At 55.5% G+C, this 14,090-nt stretch overlaps 4 protein-coding genes across 4 annotated transcripts; 2 read left to right on the top strand and 2 right to left on the bottom strand.

The window, feature by feature from the left end:
* Positions 1-214: 214 nt before the first annotated feature.
* BDZ99DRAFT_575747 (uncharacterized protein) lies at positions 215-2,806 on the top strand (the record flags this gene model as incomplete). The annotated part of the gene is made up of 1 exon (XM_033728505.1): positions 215-2,806. The coding sequence occupies one exon, from the start codon at positions 215-217 to the stop codon at positions 2,804-2,806; it is 2,592 nt and encodes an 863-aa protein (XP_033571076.1).
* Positions 2,807-5,249: 2,443 nt separating this feature from the next.
* BDZ99DRAFT_398586 (UV-endonuclease UvdE) lies at positions 5,250-7,687 on the top strand (the record flags this gene model as incomplete). The annotated part of the gene is made up of 3 exons (XM_033716093.1): positions 5,250-5,372; positions 5,477-5,878; positions 6,512-7,687. Coding segments are annotated over 3 exons (1,701 nt in total), but the record flags the coding sequence as incomplete, so codon positions are not given.
* A 639-nt stretch (positions 7,688-8,326) lies between these two features.
* BDZ99DRAFT_526145 (uncharacterized protein) lies at positions 8,327-10,963 on the bottom strand (the record flags this gene model as incomplete). The annotated part of the gene is made up of 4 exons (XM_033726103.1): positions 8,327-9,420; positions 9,923-10,236; positions 10,290-10,822; positions 10,922-10,963. The coding sequence occupies 4 exons, from the start codon at positions 10,961-10,963 to the stop codon at positions 8,327-8,329; spliced, it is 1,983 nt and encodes a 660-aa protein (XP_033571074.1).
* Positions 10,964-11,605: 642 nt separating this feature from the next.
* On the bottom strand, positions 11,606-13,949 carry BDZ99DRAFT_502903 (pseudouridine synthase; the record flags this gene model as incomplete). Its single annotated transcript, XM_033723925.1, has 4 exons — positions 11,606-11,985; positions 12,060-13,394; positions 13,448-13,648; positions 13,699-13,949. 4 exons carry the CDS (start codon positions 13,947-13,949, stop codon positions 11,817-11,819), a joined length of 1,956 nt encoding a protein of 651 aa, XP_033571073.1. The 3' UTR covers positions 11,606-11,816.
* Between the last annotated feature and the right edge of the window lie 141 nt (positions 13,950-14,090).

Below are 14,090 nucleotides of genomic sequence, written 5' to 3'. Positions count from 1 at the left end.
TTGGCATATCAGCTCCCCTGGCCACCCGCTTGCATCTTATCTCACTCGGACCAACCAGCTCCACATCTATAATGCCCGCAGCGGCTCGCAGTTGACCTCTCCCATACAGCGTGCTTGCCCCTCGTCTCTTTGTTTATTCTGCTCCGTCGTCCGTCTGCTCCGTTGCTCTGCCGATGCTATAATTGCAACCCCATCCTCTTATACATACTCCACCATGGCCATGTCGTCATCAGCAACTCGCGCCGTCGAGCCTCAGAAACCCGAGTCCGCCAACACCACCGCGCCCCGAAAGCGTCGCAGGAGAGCGCCGGCCACGGGAGCTGCCGAGGACTGCCACGCCTGTCGGAAGGCCCAGACGAAATGTGACCGCAAGCGTCCGTACTGCGGGCCCTGTATCGACCTGGGGAAGGAGTGCTCTGGCTACCGCACCACCTTGACCTGGGGGGTGGGAGTTGCAAGCAGAGGGAAGCTCCGTGGTCTGTCGACGCCTGTTGTGCAGACCCCCTCCCAAACCAGCAATGCCCGGGACTCGAAGACCCAAACCAGCTCGGACAAGGCTGCGTCAAACCGCCCGACCTCCAAGGCCGATGCCCAGCGGACTCTAAACATGCAGCGCTCTCAATCACCGGCAAGCCCAGTCTCATACCCACCACCGCAAGAGTTCATGCACCTGGATGCCACCAGTCCAATTCCAATCCCCTCTCCCACGACGTCACACCTGGGGTGGCACATTCCCGGCTATGGCGATCACCTGGACTACACCTCGCATTCAGGCAAAATGAGCCGCCCCCACCTGAACAGGGGACCACTCCAGAGGTTACACACGTCATTAGCAGTGTCATATGAAGACGCTGGGCTGTCTGCTTCCACGGGCTCTCTGAGTGCGTACAGCGACAGTGACTACCCATCCCCAAGCGAATATCCCCAGACCCCCGAGGACTTTTCGTTTGCGGACAACTCCATTCCCCCTTACCACGGCCTCCTCATGCATGAGCACACGCCAATGAGCTCGAGCGAGAACCTCCTTTACCAGGAGGCTCCTCGCTCCTACCCCGTGACAGACGACATGAACTCTAGCATTAGCTCTGACCAGAGCCACCACGACTATGTTGAGGCCAACGCAGCACCGGCGGGGTCGTACGAGTCGTCGAGCTACCCGGATGTGTTTTTTGAAGGGGAGATGGGTGCAGGCGTTCATGGATTCTCCCATCCAGGCTACGCATATCTGCCCGCCGAGGGTACGTCTTCCAATGGTTCCGGTGTGGTTTCTACACAAGTGTCAGCGCTCACTCCTTCCGTTCCTCAGAACCTCTATCCTTTTCCCGCTTCCCACCTTTCCCAGCGGATGAGATACCTGCTGGACTACTACGACAAGTTTATATGCCCGGTGCTCGTGGCTTTTGACGGCCCTACGAATCCGTATCGGATGCACGTGATGCATTTGGCGATGCGGAACGAGGGCTTGATGAACGCCATTGCCGCCCTGGCGACGAACAACATTCGCATGAGAGGCGGCATTGAAGCACACCGGCTGGGCTTTAAGCAGGACCATGGATCCTCCGGCCTTCTCCCCGACCACGCCTACTCCAAGATGACAGCCGAGGAACTGCGCGAGCTGCACGGTGAACCTTCCCCCGAAGAGAGGGTTTACAAGTCGACCTCCATTGCGTTGCTCAACGCCGAACTCGCGGACCCGATCCGCGCCAAGGACGACTCGGTCCTTGCTACTCTTCTCATTCTCTGTCTCTTCCACGTCTGTGACAGTGGATTCTCCAAATTCAAGACCCAACTAGCGGGCGTGCAAAAACTACTAAGCCTGCGGGACCGAAGCGTCCAATCCAATTTCGTCGGCTGGATCGAAGTCTTCTTCACGTGGTTCGACGTTATGAACAGTACGGTCAATGACCGTGAAACGCAAGTCCTTGGCGATTCCCTCGACATGATGAACCTATCCACAGACCTCGGCGCTCTCGAGCATTTCTCAGGTTGCGAGGGAAGGCTGTTCAAGCTCATAGCCCGGCTAGGGCGTCTCAACCTGCTCAGCCAGAATCGGCCAGTCCGAGACCTTTGCCCTGAAAATAGTACGACGCCTACGCAAACGCCGCAGCTGAAGAACAGTGGCAAAGACTACTATTCCTTGCAACTTGAGAACCTCGATGGCAATGGGTGGGGTGCTTCTTTGGGCGACGCTCCCAGCCATGCTTCAATGTCACCGCGAGGCAGCATCTCGGTTCCGGAAGAAGATCCACGCGCCGCCTTCTGGATGGAGTGGCACGACGTACGATCGCGGCTTCAGGAGTGGGAGCTTGAGCCTAGTGATCCGCAGTCTTGCGGTGCGACATCATCGTCGCTAGCCTTGTCCCCTGCGCAAGCGGCGCTGCTGCACATCAGCGAAAGCTTCAGGTATGCGGCGTTGCTGTATACGGAGCGCTTGGCACACCCGACGGTATCGTCGTCGGCGCTCAACATCCAAAACCTGGTTGCGCAGGGGTTGTATCACATTTCGCAGATCGGTGTTACCTCGTGCGTTAACAAGTTTCTCCTGTGGCCTCTTTTCATCACGGGGACCGAGTGCGTCGACGAGCAGCATCGGGCAATTGTGCGGCAGCGGTGTGTCGAGATTCAACGCGAGAGCGGGTTCTTCAACAACCTTAGCGGGCTTGAGGTGTTGGAGCGTGTTTGGCGAGAGGATGACGAGAGGCGGGAAGGCGACGGGCAGAGCGTTGAGCAGGGCATGCTAGGGGCTCAGGCGTTCAAGTGGCGCAGCGCGATGGATCGCGTTGACGGGGAATACATCATGATCTAGCATGGGGGCAAGTCCGGGGCGGGAGGGGAATGAGGCTCGAGCGGGCCGGCTTGAATCGCTGTGTCACGGTGTTGACACTGACATTGACGGCAAAAACAGGCGGTGGCTTTTGGGCACGGCATGGGCATTTTAGCATGGGCAGGATTTGGGATCACGATCGCATGAGGCACGCAGCAATACGTCAGGCATGCGGACAGGAACATCACATCATATCATAAGGGCATCAAAATATCACACCACCACATATCCTCTGCAGCTCTCTTCACTCTATGCTCATCTGTACTGACGCCTTCGTCTCTGCCAACCTCTAGCGCATCAACCAGCACAGAACACGACAGCTCGGTGCATCTCCAGACCTGGGCGGGGTGCTGGCAGGCCGGATGCTGGGATGGGCATTATCGGTAACCATTCTGCAGCAAGGGTGCCTTTGATGGATTGCGTACCTAGGCTAGCGCATCTGGCTCCACAACGCCTATACATACCCCATGCCCAAATTCGCACTCTATGTACAACCGCATTTACACTAGCACAGGACCTCGTTTTGATACCGGCCACTCCCGCATCCTCCATCGCGACGATCTTACCGTCGGCTGCGATTGCTGACTGCTCTCGATAGCCGTTCCCTGAAGGCCCTGATGCAGCGCCCGCGGCGTCTTTCACTGTTGCGATCCGCGCAGGGACTTCCGGGCGTCTTGTTTCAGGTCACGGTCAGCCTTTGGCGTGGAGGCGGCCATGGCGCCCGCTTGCTGGCGGCCAGTTCGCACAGCAGAGGCCACCCTGACATGTCTCTCGGGCTCTCCGTCCAGCGGGTGACAGGCAGGGCCATGGCTGGCATGCAACTCTTACAGTAATTCTCTGCGCAGCGGGGCGCGCGATATGGCGTGTGCCCGCTGGAACAGCAGCTGTCAGACGGGCGGTCCTTGCGACGGACGGAGACCACGGACCCTCTTCCTTTCGCTGCTCGCTCGCCACCACTTCATGTCTGCGCGGGAACACTGCTGGCGTTCGCTCCGTAAGCTGCCATCCCACTCTGCAACCCACGCCTGCCCGGTTGGCTGTCGGGTGCTTCGGCATGTAGAATTTGGCGTGAGGCGAGGTGTGAAGAGCGACAGGTTCGAGGATGGACGTCCCTAACTCGGGATGTGCGATCCGAGACGGCGAGAGAGGAATAGGCGTCTTGCTTGCGTGCAGTAGCGGGCTGGCAGATGAAGCGCCCGTTCGCGCATCCTGATGTGCTTTACCCGGTTTTCGAGTCGTCTCTGCAGCACTGCTGGGCGCGTGGCGTGTAGCGAGCACTAGACGGGTTCAAGGATGGTCCAAGACCAGCGCCTTGGGGCCGTTTCTTACGTCTTTACCTCTGATTACAGCCAATGACTAGCGACCACGAGACACCTAGCGTGGCCCTGCCATTCGCTACCCCTCTAATGGGGCTGTATCTTTCGGGAGCCATGCCATGTCTTTGAAAACGGCTTGGCAGATTGGTCCGCTCCCATCCACCGCTGATGCCGTCTATTCCCCAGGGCCGACGGTGGTTGGATGACGGAGGAGGCTTCGATCTGAGGAAGGGAGCCAAGCGTGCAGATCCGATCACCGCGGCCTCCACACTAACTCACTAGCGCCTCAGCCTCTCAACACCAGAGCCACCCCCAGAGACGCCCGCCAAAGCATCGTCATCGACTTGTTGTTTTGGTCGTGACAGCTTGGCAGGGTCCAAAGTGTATCGCCATGTCTCAACACGCCCTCCTTGCCGGCGGCGTCACTGCTCGTATCTCTTTCACTTGCCACGTCGATGCACCGCGTTGTCCACACTGTCCACTCCGACCTACATGTCGTGTCCAGCACCCTGAGCATCGCCCTCCTCGCACGTCCGCGCCCAGCTTTGCGGACAAATTCGGCGCCCTGGCCCTCGGCACTCCAGACAATGGCCAAACGCAAGCGATCGTCTGTGTCGGCCGCCTCCGCGTCTGCTGCACCGCCGCCCCTCCCATCTCAACACCCTCACCCACCTGCCTTGAAGAGCGCAACGCCCGCAGTATCGGCCCCTAACCTAGCGTCTCCGCATGCAGATGCACCTAGCCGCCGTCCATCACAGCGAACAGCTGCTCCAACGTCTGCCGCGACAACGAACCCAGACCGCGACCCCACGATAATCGACGGCGCCACGGCCCTACGAGCATCTCCAACGGGCGATTCGAATGCGGGGATCATCCCGTCTTCTATACGTACGGACGGCCAAGTCGCCGACTTTGGCCTCCCCGATGCAACGCTCGAGCCTCCTGCGAAGAAGACGCGAGGGGCGCGTCGTGAAGCTGCAGCGAAGCCTGCAGCGAAGCCAGGACCACAGGGCTTAGCCGTGGGGGTGGGGAGCAGTGTTAGCAGATCGGCTGGTAAGGCTGGCACGGCTACCACGACAGGCAGAATCACATGCGACGACGATATCCAGCAGGACCCAGAGGCCGAGGACGACGAGCAGATCGACGACGCCGACGTCGAGCAGGCATTGGCGAGACCGCCGCCCGTCGACAGTGACTATCTGCCTCTGCCGTGGAAGGGACGGCTGGGCTACGTGCGTGAGCCCCTGACGCTGCTGCACGGCGTTCGATAGACCTCCTGCAGACAAACGGACCACCTCAGACCTACACGAACGACACGGCTAACACTGAAGCGCAGGCCTGCCTCAACACGTACCTGCGCAACGCGAACCCCCCCGTCTTCAGTTCGAGGACCTGCCGCATTGCCTCGATCCTCGAGCATCGCCATCCCCTGAAGCATCCGTCGCTGCCCGAGCATCCTACTAAGAACCGCCCGGACCGCGACCAGCCGGCTGATGTGGCCCGCGGGCAAGCGTACGTCGAGGCGCTGGGCCTGGCCAACGCCCGTGATGTTGTGAAGATGCTGCGCTGGAATGATCGCTATGGGATCAAGTTCATGCGGTTGAGCAGTGAGATGTTCCCCTTCGCAAGCCACGCCGAGTACGGCTATAAGCTGGCCCCTTTCGCAGCCGAGACGCTGGCGGAGGTTGGCAAGGTGGTGGCGGAGCTGGGGCATCGAGTTACTACCCATCCGGGACAGGTAAGCACGCACTGTCTCTCTTTACATAACACCAATTGCGTGAAAGACGGTAATAATTCGCCACTCTTTTCCCCGTGGGTAAATTACCCCAAGAAGCGGTGAAGTGAGGATTGTAGTCCGTATATGCTTCGGACCCTTGCAACTTGATAGCTGGAGGTCACGAGACGGTAAGATGCGTTGTGATGCCACATGGGGCATAAAAAAGATGGCACTTAACAAGCTGCGGTGAATGTGTACGCGTGTGCGCCACTGCTTGGGTTGCTCCAATGCATTCTCAGAACTCCGAACTCGATAAAAGTTTTCCGCATTAAGCCATATGGAAGCTCGTTGAAGGACTTCAAGCAGTGGCAGACAGGCGTACCCATGAGGCCGCATGCTTGATGAGTATGCTACTTTTTTTCACGCCTAAGCGTGGATGCTTCGTTGGGGTACGCCATCACGTGGGCCATACACAGTCGTTCCCATCGTGACTTCAAGCCAACAGCGTCTGGCTATCAATTTGCGTAATGGGTCTGAAGCATACACAGAACATACCCTCAGTCAACTACACATTCACAGCATTCAACAAAACCCTCTCAACCCACCATCCTCCTCCAACCTCAACGTCAACCCCGACTAACCCCCCCTCCCCAGTTCACCCAACTCGGCTCCCCCCGCCCCGCCGTCATCGCCGCCTCGCTGCGCGACCTAGCCTACCACGACGAGCTCCTCTCCCTGCTGCAGCTCCCGCCGCAGGCCGACCGCGACGCCGTCATGGTCCTGCACATGGGCGGCGTCTTCGGCGACAAAGCCGCGACCCTCGCCCGCTTCCGCGCGCACTACACGTCGCTCCCACAAAGCATCAAGAACCGCGTCGTGCTCGAGAACGACGACGTCAGCTGGCACGTGCACGACCTGCTGCCGGTCTGCGAGGAGCTCAACATCCCGCTCGTGCTGGACTTCCACCACCACAACATCCTGTTTGACGCGGCGCACGTGCGCGAGGGGACGCGCGACGTGGTGGCGCTGTTTCCGCGGATTGCGGCGACGTGGGCGCGGAAAGGGGTGCGGCAGAAGATGCATTATAGCGAGAGCGAGCCCGGGGCGGTGACGCGCAGGGAGCGGCGGAAGCATGCGCCGCGGGTGCGGGGGCTGCCGCCGTGTGACAGGGCGATGGATTTGATGGTTGAGGCGAAGGATAAGGAGCAGGCGGTTTTCGAGCTCATGAGGGTGTACAAGTTGCCCGGGTTCGAGAGGCTGGCGGGTGTGGTGCCGTTTAGGCGGGATGATGAGAATAGGCCGGTGCTGAAGAGGGGGATGGGGAGCAAGGGGGGGAAGGGGAGGGGTGAGGGGTTGGGAGAGATGGATGTGGAGACTGAGGGCCATGAGGTTGTCAACGAGGTTGTGCCGGAGGAAGAGGTTAGTATGGGCGGGCCGGACGGCCGCGTGTATTGGCCGCCGGGGATGGAGGAGTGGCTGCGGCCCAAGAAGCGCGTTATCGTGAAAAAGGAGGACGGTGGGAAGGCGGCGCCGGCGAAGAAGGCGAAAGGGAAAGTGAAAGCCACAGATATCGTCAAAGCTGAGCAAGACGACGAGGTGGCTACACCTGCCAAACGCCCTGCTCCCAGGCACGCAGCGAGTGCAAGGAAGAAAGTCGCGCGAGAGGTCCCTACTCCATCGACGTCTGATGGCGAAGACGAGATGGCTGATTTCAGCACCCATGAGACGGAGGCGGAGGTGGAGGTGAAGCGTGCGAATGGCATGAAGGCAAGGACGCCGGCGAGGAAGAGTAGGAGGGCGCTGAAGGTTAATTATGCTGAGGATGAGTAGGGGATGGGAGTGAAGATGTGGGTGTAAGTGTAATGTAGCTGTATGGTTAGGTAACGCACAGATAAGTACATGTAGGATAGACTAGGAGGCATAATATAGCAACTTCTGGCAAATCACGTGGAACGAATGAGTGTCGACCGCAGGAATGTGGTGACTCGGCTTCTGTGCTTCGGGGTTTGAGGGGATGGTATTGGTTTTCCAGTGATTCATTCAGATCCTCACTTGCATCCCTAAAACCCGAGCCTTCAAACTCGATCCTCGGTTTCCTGTACCCCCAGGGCCTCTAAGAGGGGCGCGGGCTGCTTCGACGAAGTGTCAGCTCTGCCAAAATCGTCTTTTTACGCACTCGAATTGGCACCGGAGTGAGTATAGACGAGTTAGGAGATCTGAGCTCTGCGGACTTCATCAGCCGTTTAGGGCTGTTGGTGGGGTCGGAATGGTCTGCCAGACCTTCCAGGGTATGCGTAGGGATCAACTCCATCGCGAGTGAGGGCTGTGGGGTTCCAAGGTAAAGTTGCAACATGTCGTTGGGTCATCGTTGGATGACCTGACAATTGATGCTCTCTTAAGAAACAGGCAAAGCGGAAAAGAAGGGCTGTACTTACTTCTTTTAGCTGCCCGTGGTGGAATACCCGCTATTCACAATCTATATGGGTGCTGCCCTCTCCGAGCGAAGGGGCAGAGAATGTATGCGTTTGGAGTAGTATCTCCAGGGCGTTGTGGTGATAGCATACCCAGGTGTTCTATCCCTGACCCTGATCTTTGGGATAGATCGGGGTTATCTGGATATACTTCGTTTATTGGAGGAGCCCTCGCCACGTGCCGCGGTTCCGATTCAGGTGTATGTGGCATTACCAGTTTGTATTCTTCCGCGGCATTCTTGCCTGTCTTAGGAACATTCATGATGGCGCTGATGAAAGGGTATTTTGATTCATCCTTGAGCTCTTCAGCTTTGGCCTCAGACATGTTAGTAACGTAGAAGAGTTTTTCGATTTCCGGAAACTCGCTTCGCTCTGAGAGGAAGCCAGAGGTCTTGTCTAAATGAATCGTGAAATTCAAGAATATGTTGTAGTCTGTGCCAAATTTCGCCGTGAAGAAGTAAGGCCCTGGCGTAGCTGACGGCGTCTGAGAGGACGAAGAGGACGAACTTGAAGAGCCTGTAGTGGTAGACACAGTCGCCGACTGGCGAGTATTTCCTGGTGATGAAATCGATGTATGCTCCGCCGTTGACGCCTGCAAAGACGTGACCTTCCCAGATCTGGTAGGAAGACTTGTTAGTGGAGTACTCGTCGCTACTGTAGATGCGCCTGAAACTGTAATTTGCGATGAAAACGTTGATTGCGGATCAGAAGTTGTCGGATCAACCCCCGTCGTCGGAATGCTCGCGGTTGGCAGGTCATCTACTGGTTCCAGGTCCGAGAGTGAGCTCAGCCCTGGTGTTTCGCGACCAAGCCCGCCCTTCGGTTTTGGCACGCTTGGATCTAAGAGGTCCTTCAGCTGCTTTTGTGCCTCTTTGATAAGGTCGGGAGGATTATCCTTTTGTATGGCGTCCATCAGAGTTTTGGCGCTATTCACGACATTTGTCATGTGTCTTGCTTCCAGCCATGCAGTTTTGATCAGAGGGCCGATATCCGAGGTGTTGAATTTGCCGTTCAGAGACTTGAGGTTATCGGCGAAATCAGAGGGAAACTCATCAGTGAGGCTATTGATGGCATATGCGAGGTCTTGCGCAGCTGCGATTGATTAGCAAAAAAGAGTCTGGCCTGGTAGAGTACTAGAACAACAGTCTGTACATGTGAAGTGCCTAAGTACTGTCGGAAATCCGAACGAGACGTAAGTACATCGTTTTGATCGGCGTTGAATCTCGCCAGGCGACCTCGAGTAACACCATCCATCGGTACAGAAGGCGATGTTGGCATGAGCAACCCAGCTACATCAAAGGATACTGAAGCAGTATTAAAGGAGTGCACACAGGGCTTCCTGATCAGTACCAGGAAAGCACGTGTGGATACTCGATTGGCGCCGCCTGGAATGCTTCAATATGACTCTGAAATTTGTAGTTGGGGTAAAGGCTACCTCCTCAAGTAATGAATGAATGACGTAGGAACCCAAGACGAGTTAGGCAGCCGGGTCCTGGTTAAGATGCAACCACATCTCTTCCAGATATTTCAACCGTGCCAACCGCTCCAGGCGGCGGCACGTAAGAGTAGCGGCATGGAAATTTGAGAAGCTTACCTTGGTCTACCAAGTTCAGTTTGCTGGTGATGGCGGCATGCTCGAGAGTGTCTGCAGTACCCTTTACAAAAGGTGCCGTGTCTTTCACGAGGCCTCCTACTCCATCAACTGCGTCTTTCGCTCCTTTGGCTAGATATTTTATAGCCCCAAATAGAAATTTGCAATTTGACTTCTTCTTTTTCTCAGGCCCTCCTGGCTTCGCCGTGATACCAGCACCCAGGTCGGTTTCCCCCTTGAGTCCAGACGGAATAGGCCTGTCTGCTCCTCCTGCTATGATTACACCGGAAGGGGACATCTCAACGTTCTCCACTGTACTGGCAGAAGGAAGCATGCGTGGTACGACGAATGGGATGGGAGAAGGACGAACTCTTGATCATCCATGACGACGTTCAACTCGTTTGCTAGGGCGGAAAAGTTGCCATATGTAGAAGCAGGATTGGCCGTCATCATTGCACCTTGACAAGATAGAGCCTGTGGTGCTGTACCGGTGGCTTTGAGAGCTAATGTGACTGTGCCGCACACCACCTCCGTCGGTCTAATCACAATGTCGCCGCCGCTTGACTGCGTGATGGTTCTAGTCTTCGTCTCGAAAGGATAGGTATCAGGTCCAATGACGATTTCAGGTCCTTCTGTTACTAGCGTGATGATTGAGAGTTGGAAGGAGGTGACCGTCGTGGTGACTTGGATGATGGAAGGTTGGATATTGGCGCTGGAGCCACCTGATCTCTGATTGGTCGAAGCCGTAGAAGCGGAAGAGGACGCTGAGTCTAAAGTGATAGATGAAGATGTGGTCGAAGACGAAACGCTCGTATCTCCCGAAGTCTCCGTCGTAATCGTGTATGACACCAAAGTACCATGCCACGGCGAGGTAGGTTGTTCAAGTAACGAAAGCCCTCCTGGCTGGTGTTACATAATAGGATCTTGGGAGATAGCTATTAACAGAGATGCAATCTGTGACTGTTAGCGTCTAAGAATGATTAGAGAAACTGTCCGACTGACGAGGAGAAGACCCGTCCACGGCCATCGCACATGGGCCAGCATGTCGACTGAAGTAGGGAATTTGCGTACTGAAGACTGATAAGTAAAAGAGGAAAGCGAGAAGGTAAGGATGCTACCCGCAAGTGCCTATATCAAAAACACGTCTGAAACAATGAAGAAAGAGAGCAATGAACGAGTAGAGAAAAGTTGGAGTGATAAAGAGAGTTGATGGGCTTCCTCTTATACAAGTGACATTGCTAGCACTGGTGGCCTTCTATAAAGGACACATGCTTCTTCGTAGTCTATACTCATTGTCATTAGGACATATTTGCGGCGAGAAGTTGCGAAGTCGAGGCGATGTGTATCCGAAGGCGATGCACCAGGCCCCCGCGGCGAAATGAAGCAGGATTCAAATTTGCACTGCCATAATGAGGTACTTGAGACTAGATGGGATTCTCGCCAGAAGAAGGATTAGGTATTCGCGGCTCGGGTGCAATAGTTACGAAGAAATGCGTAAGACAGGGGGAGACACAGGTAGTCCCCCTTGCGACGCAGCGCCGCAAATGTGTCCGCAGTCCTAAGACGTCGCAAGTGTACAGCAGGTATATCAAGCTAAGATAAGGAGACAGTTTTTAAATGCCTCCTTTGGGATGATTAAAAATTTGGTAGGGACGTACCGAGCTGCGTGTGCCTGATTCTTGAGCTGCGAAAATGAATATGCTGAGTTTGAGCCGTTTCAGTACACCTGGACAGAGGCCTGGGAGCGAGACGGGAATTTGGACGCGGCCACGATGCAACACTTCTGCGCGAGCCAAAACTTGCCAGTATAAGTAATATGCATCCATCAGCATCATTCCGACTAGGTGGGTATATCTGCATCTCAAGAAGTGTTTTTCATAGAAAGAAACATCCTCCCTCAACCATCACCCCCCTCGCCATCATCCTCAGAATCAATCTCCTCCATCTTAACCTTATCCTTGACAAACCCCTTGTCTTTGTCAAGCGTAGCCTCGAAACCACCGGACGTTATATATAAGAAGGTCGAGTCCTTGTAGTTATCGATATGAGAAAAGAAGTTGTGGAATCTATGCCCACAATTAGCAAAATACGACGATAGGGTTTACGCATCCACCACGGGACAATAAGAAGCCAAACTTACTGATTCGATTCCGCCTCCTCCCTAAAGATCCTTTCGTAAATCTCCCTCTGCTTAAATTCATCCACTGTCTCCTTGTACCTGTCGAAGTCAATCGTCGCCCTCCCATGCTTTTCCGCCTGCAAAGTGTTATAACTATCAAATACCGGCCTCTCCAACAGCAAGCCTAACCCGGGTGCCTTCGGAATCGGCATCAAAACATTCCCGTACGACTCCTCCATTCTCTCAATCGGACACCCGCACCGCACCACCAGCGCAGCCATCCCTACCATCTTCCGGATCTGATGCATCATGAAGCTCTGGCCGTGGACTTTCAGACTCAGCCACTCGGTGTCGTTGATCATAATAGGCTGCTCGGCGACTTGAAAGGACTTGATGTGGCGTTTGGCGGAGGGGTCCTTGAACTTCTTACGCACGGTGTAGTTGTGGTAGTTTTTGGTACCGAGGTATTGGCTGAGGGCTTCTTGGACGCGGGCTTTGCGGGCGGGGGAGATGCGGTAGGAGCGTTTGGCGTCCATATAGGCACGGCGGAGGGATTTAATGGCCGCGTCCAGGACAGAGCGGTGGAGAGTGTTTTCCGGGAGGGGAACGGTACCGTCGGAAGTGTAGTTTAAGGAGATGTGCTGGTTGGAATCTTCGATCTGTTGTACGGCTGCGTCGATTTCCGCATTCTCGATCTCTTCGGCCTTGATCTCGGTTGCTCCATTTGCTGTCGACTCCGCAGGTTGTGGCTTGGCTTCCTCCTCCGATGCCTCCTCGACTTTCACGTCGCGTGCCTTTTCGACCACGGGATCTGATGCCTTGTCGAGATAACCGTCTACTTGATACAAGGACGCCTCCACCAATGGCCGTATTGAATCATCCATGGCATCCAGAAGCGGCTTGATCGTTTTCTCCTCGACCTCGGCCCAGAAATCTGCAACCTCTTCCTGGCGCTTGACGTGCTCTTTCAGATCGCCATGCTTCTCTGCAATTTCCACGATTTTCTTTCCCATAAAACTGGAAGGGTGCGGAGGGAGGAACGCATGTGTTGGTATTAGGTATTCGTACCACCGTGAGTCGCATGCTTGATAGCAACTAAATGATGTTGTGGTACGCTCGATTCCCCATACCCTGATCTGAGGCGACAGATGGCTGTTGATCTTTTCCACAATGTCCGCATCTTCTATGATCAGTTTCAGCGAGATGACATTGCCGGCTGCGTGTACTCCTTTATCCGTCCGAGCGCAGCGAACGAGCGAGGATTTCTTGGGGTCGTCGGCGTTGGATTTGGAGATTGCCCCAGCAGCTACGAATGCTGTGAACAGGTCGCCCTCGATCGTCTTTTGGAGGGTGTCTCTGCACGTGGGTCAGTAAGGTTTCCTGTGAGGTCGCTCAGTTCGTAATCTCACATCTGCATTCCCTTGTAACCAGTGCCCGAGTATCCCAGCATAACAGCGACCTTGCGCTTCGGTCTTCTCTCCTCGGCCTCGATCTCTGCCTTGGGAAATGCCGATGGCAGCACCGAATCGGGAGCCTTGCCATCCTCCTCGAGCTTTTGCCGTTTGGCCTTTTCGTTATCGTTGCGGCCTCTCCTGTCTAATTGTTCCCGGCTTGCCCAATTAGCAGTGCAATTTCCTGGCTTCGTGAATGCGGTCTTTACAAGTGTTCCCGACGTCCCAGATTCTTTTTCTTATCTCCACCCCGAGATCCATGCTGCAGCCGTCCGCCTCGCTCCCATTTGCGCTTTTTGTTCCGGCCCGAGTTTGGGAAGGACTCTTTCGAGTCGTCGTCGTCGCCACGGTCGAGTATGATGTTAATGGAGCTCGCTGGAGTACTCGGTCTCGTGTCATCGTCAAAGATGCTGGAACTCGCGGGAGTATTTGGGCGCTCAGGGCGCTCAGGCGGGTCCATGGCTGGCGACAGAGGAGCATGGAAGAGTAGCTAGATAGAAAAAGATTGAATTGAGTGAGGAGCTGGCGGAGAAATTCAGCACCAGTTTCGTCAAATGAGATGATTGGTCCAGTCTAAGTTTATATTTTCTGCCACCGCTTT

The sequence above is a fragment of the Mytilinidion resinicola genome, assembly GCF_010093595.1.
Source record: "Mytilinidion resinicola strain CBS 304.34 unplaced genomic scaffold BDZ99scaffold_24, whole genome shotgun sequence".
Taxonomy (NCBI): Eukaryota; Fungi; Ascomycota; class Dothideomycetes; order Mytilinidiales; family Mytilinidiaceae; genus Mytilinidion; species Mytilinidion resinicola.
The sequence above is the reverse complement of the archived record's forward strand: the minus strand, read 5'-3'. Positions and strand labels throughout refer to the sequence as shown.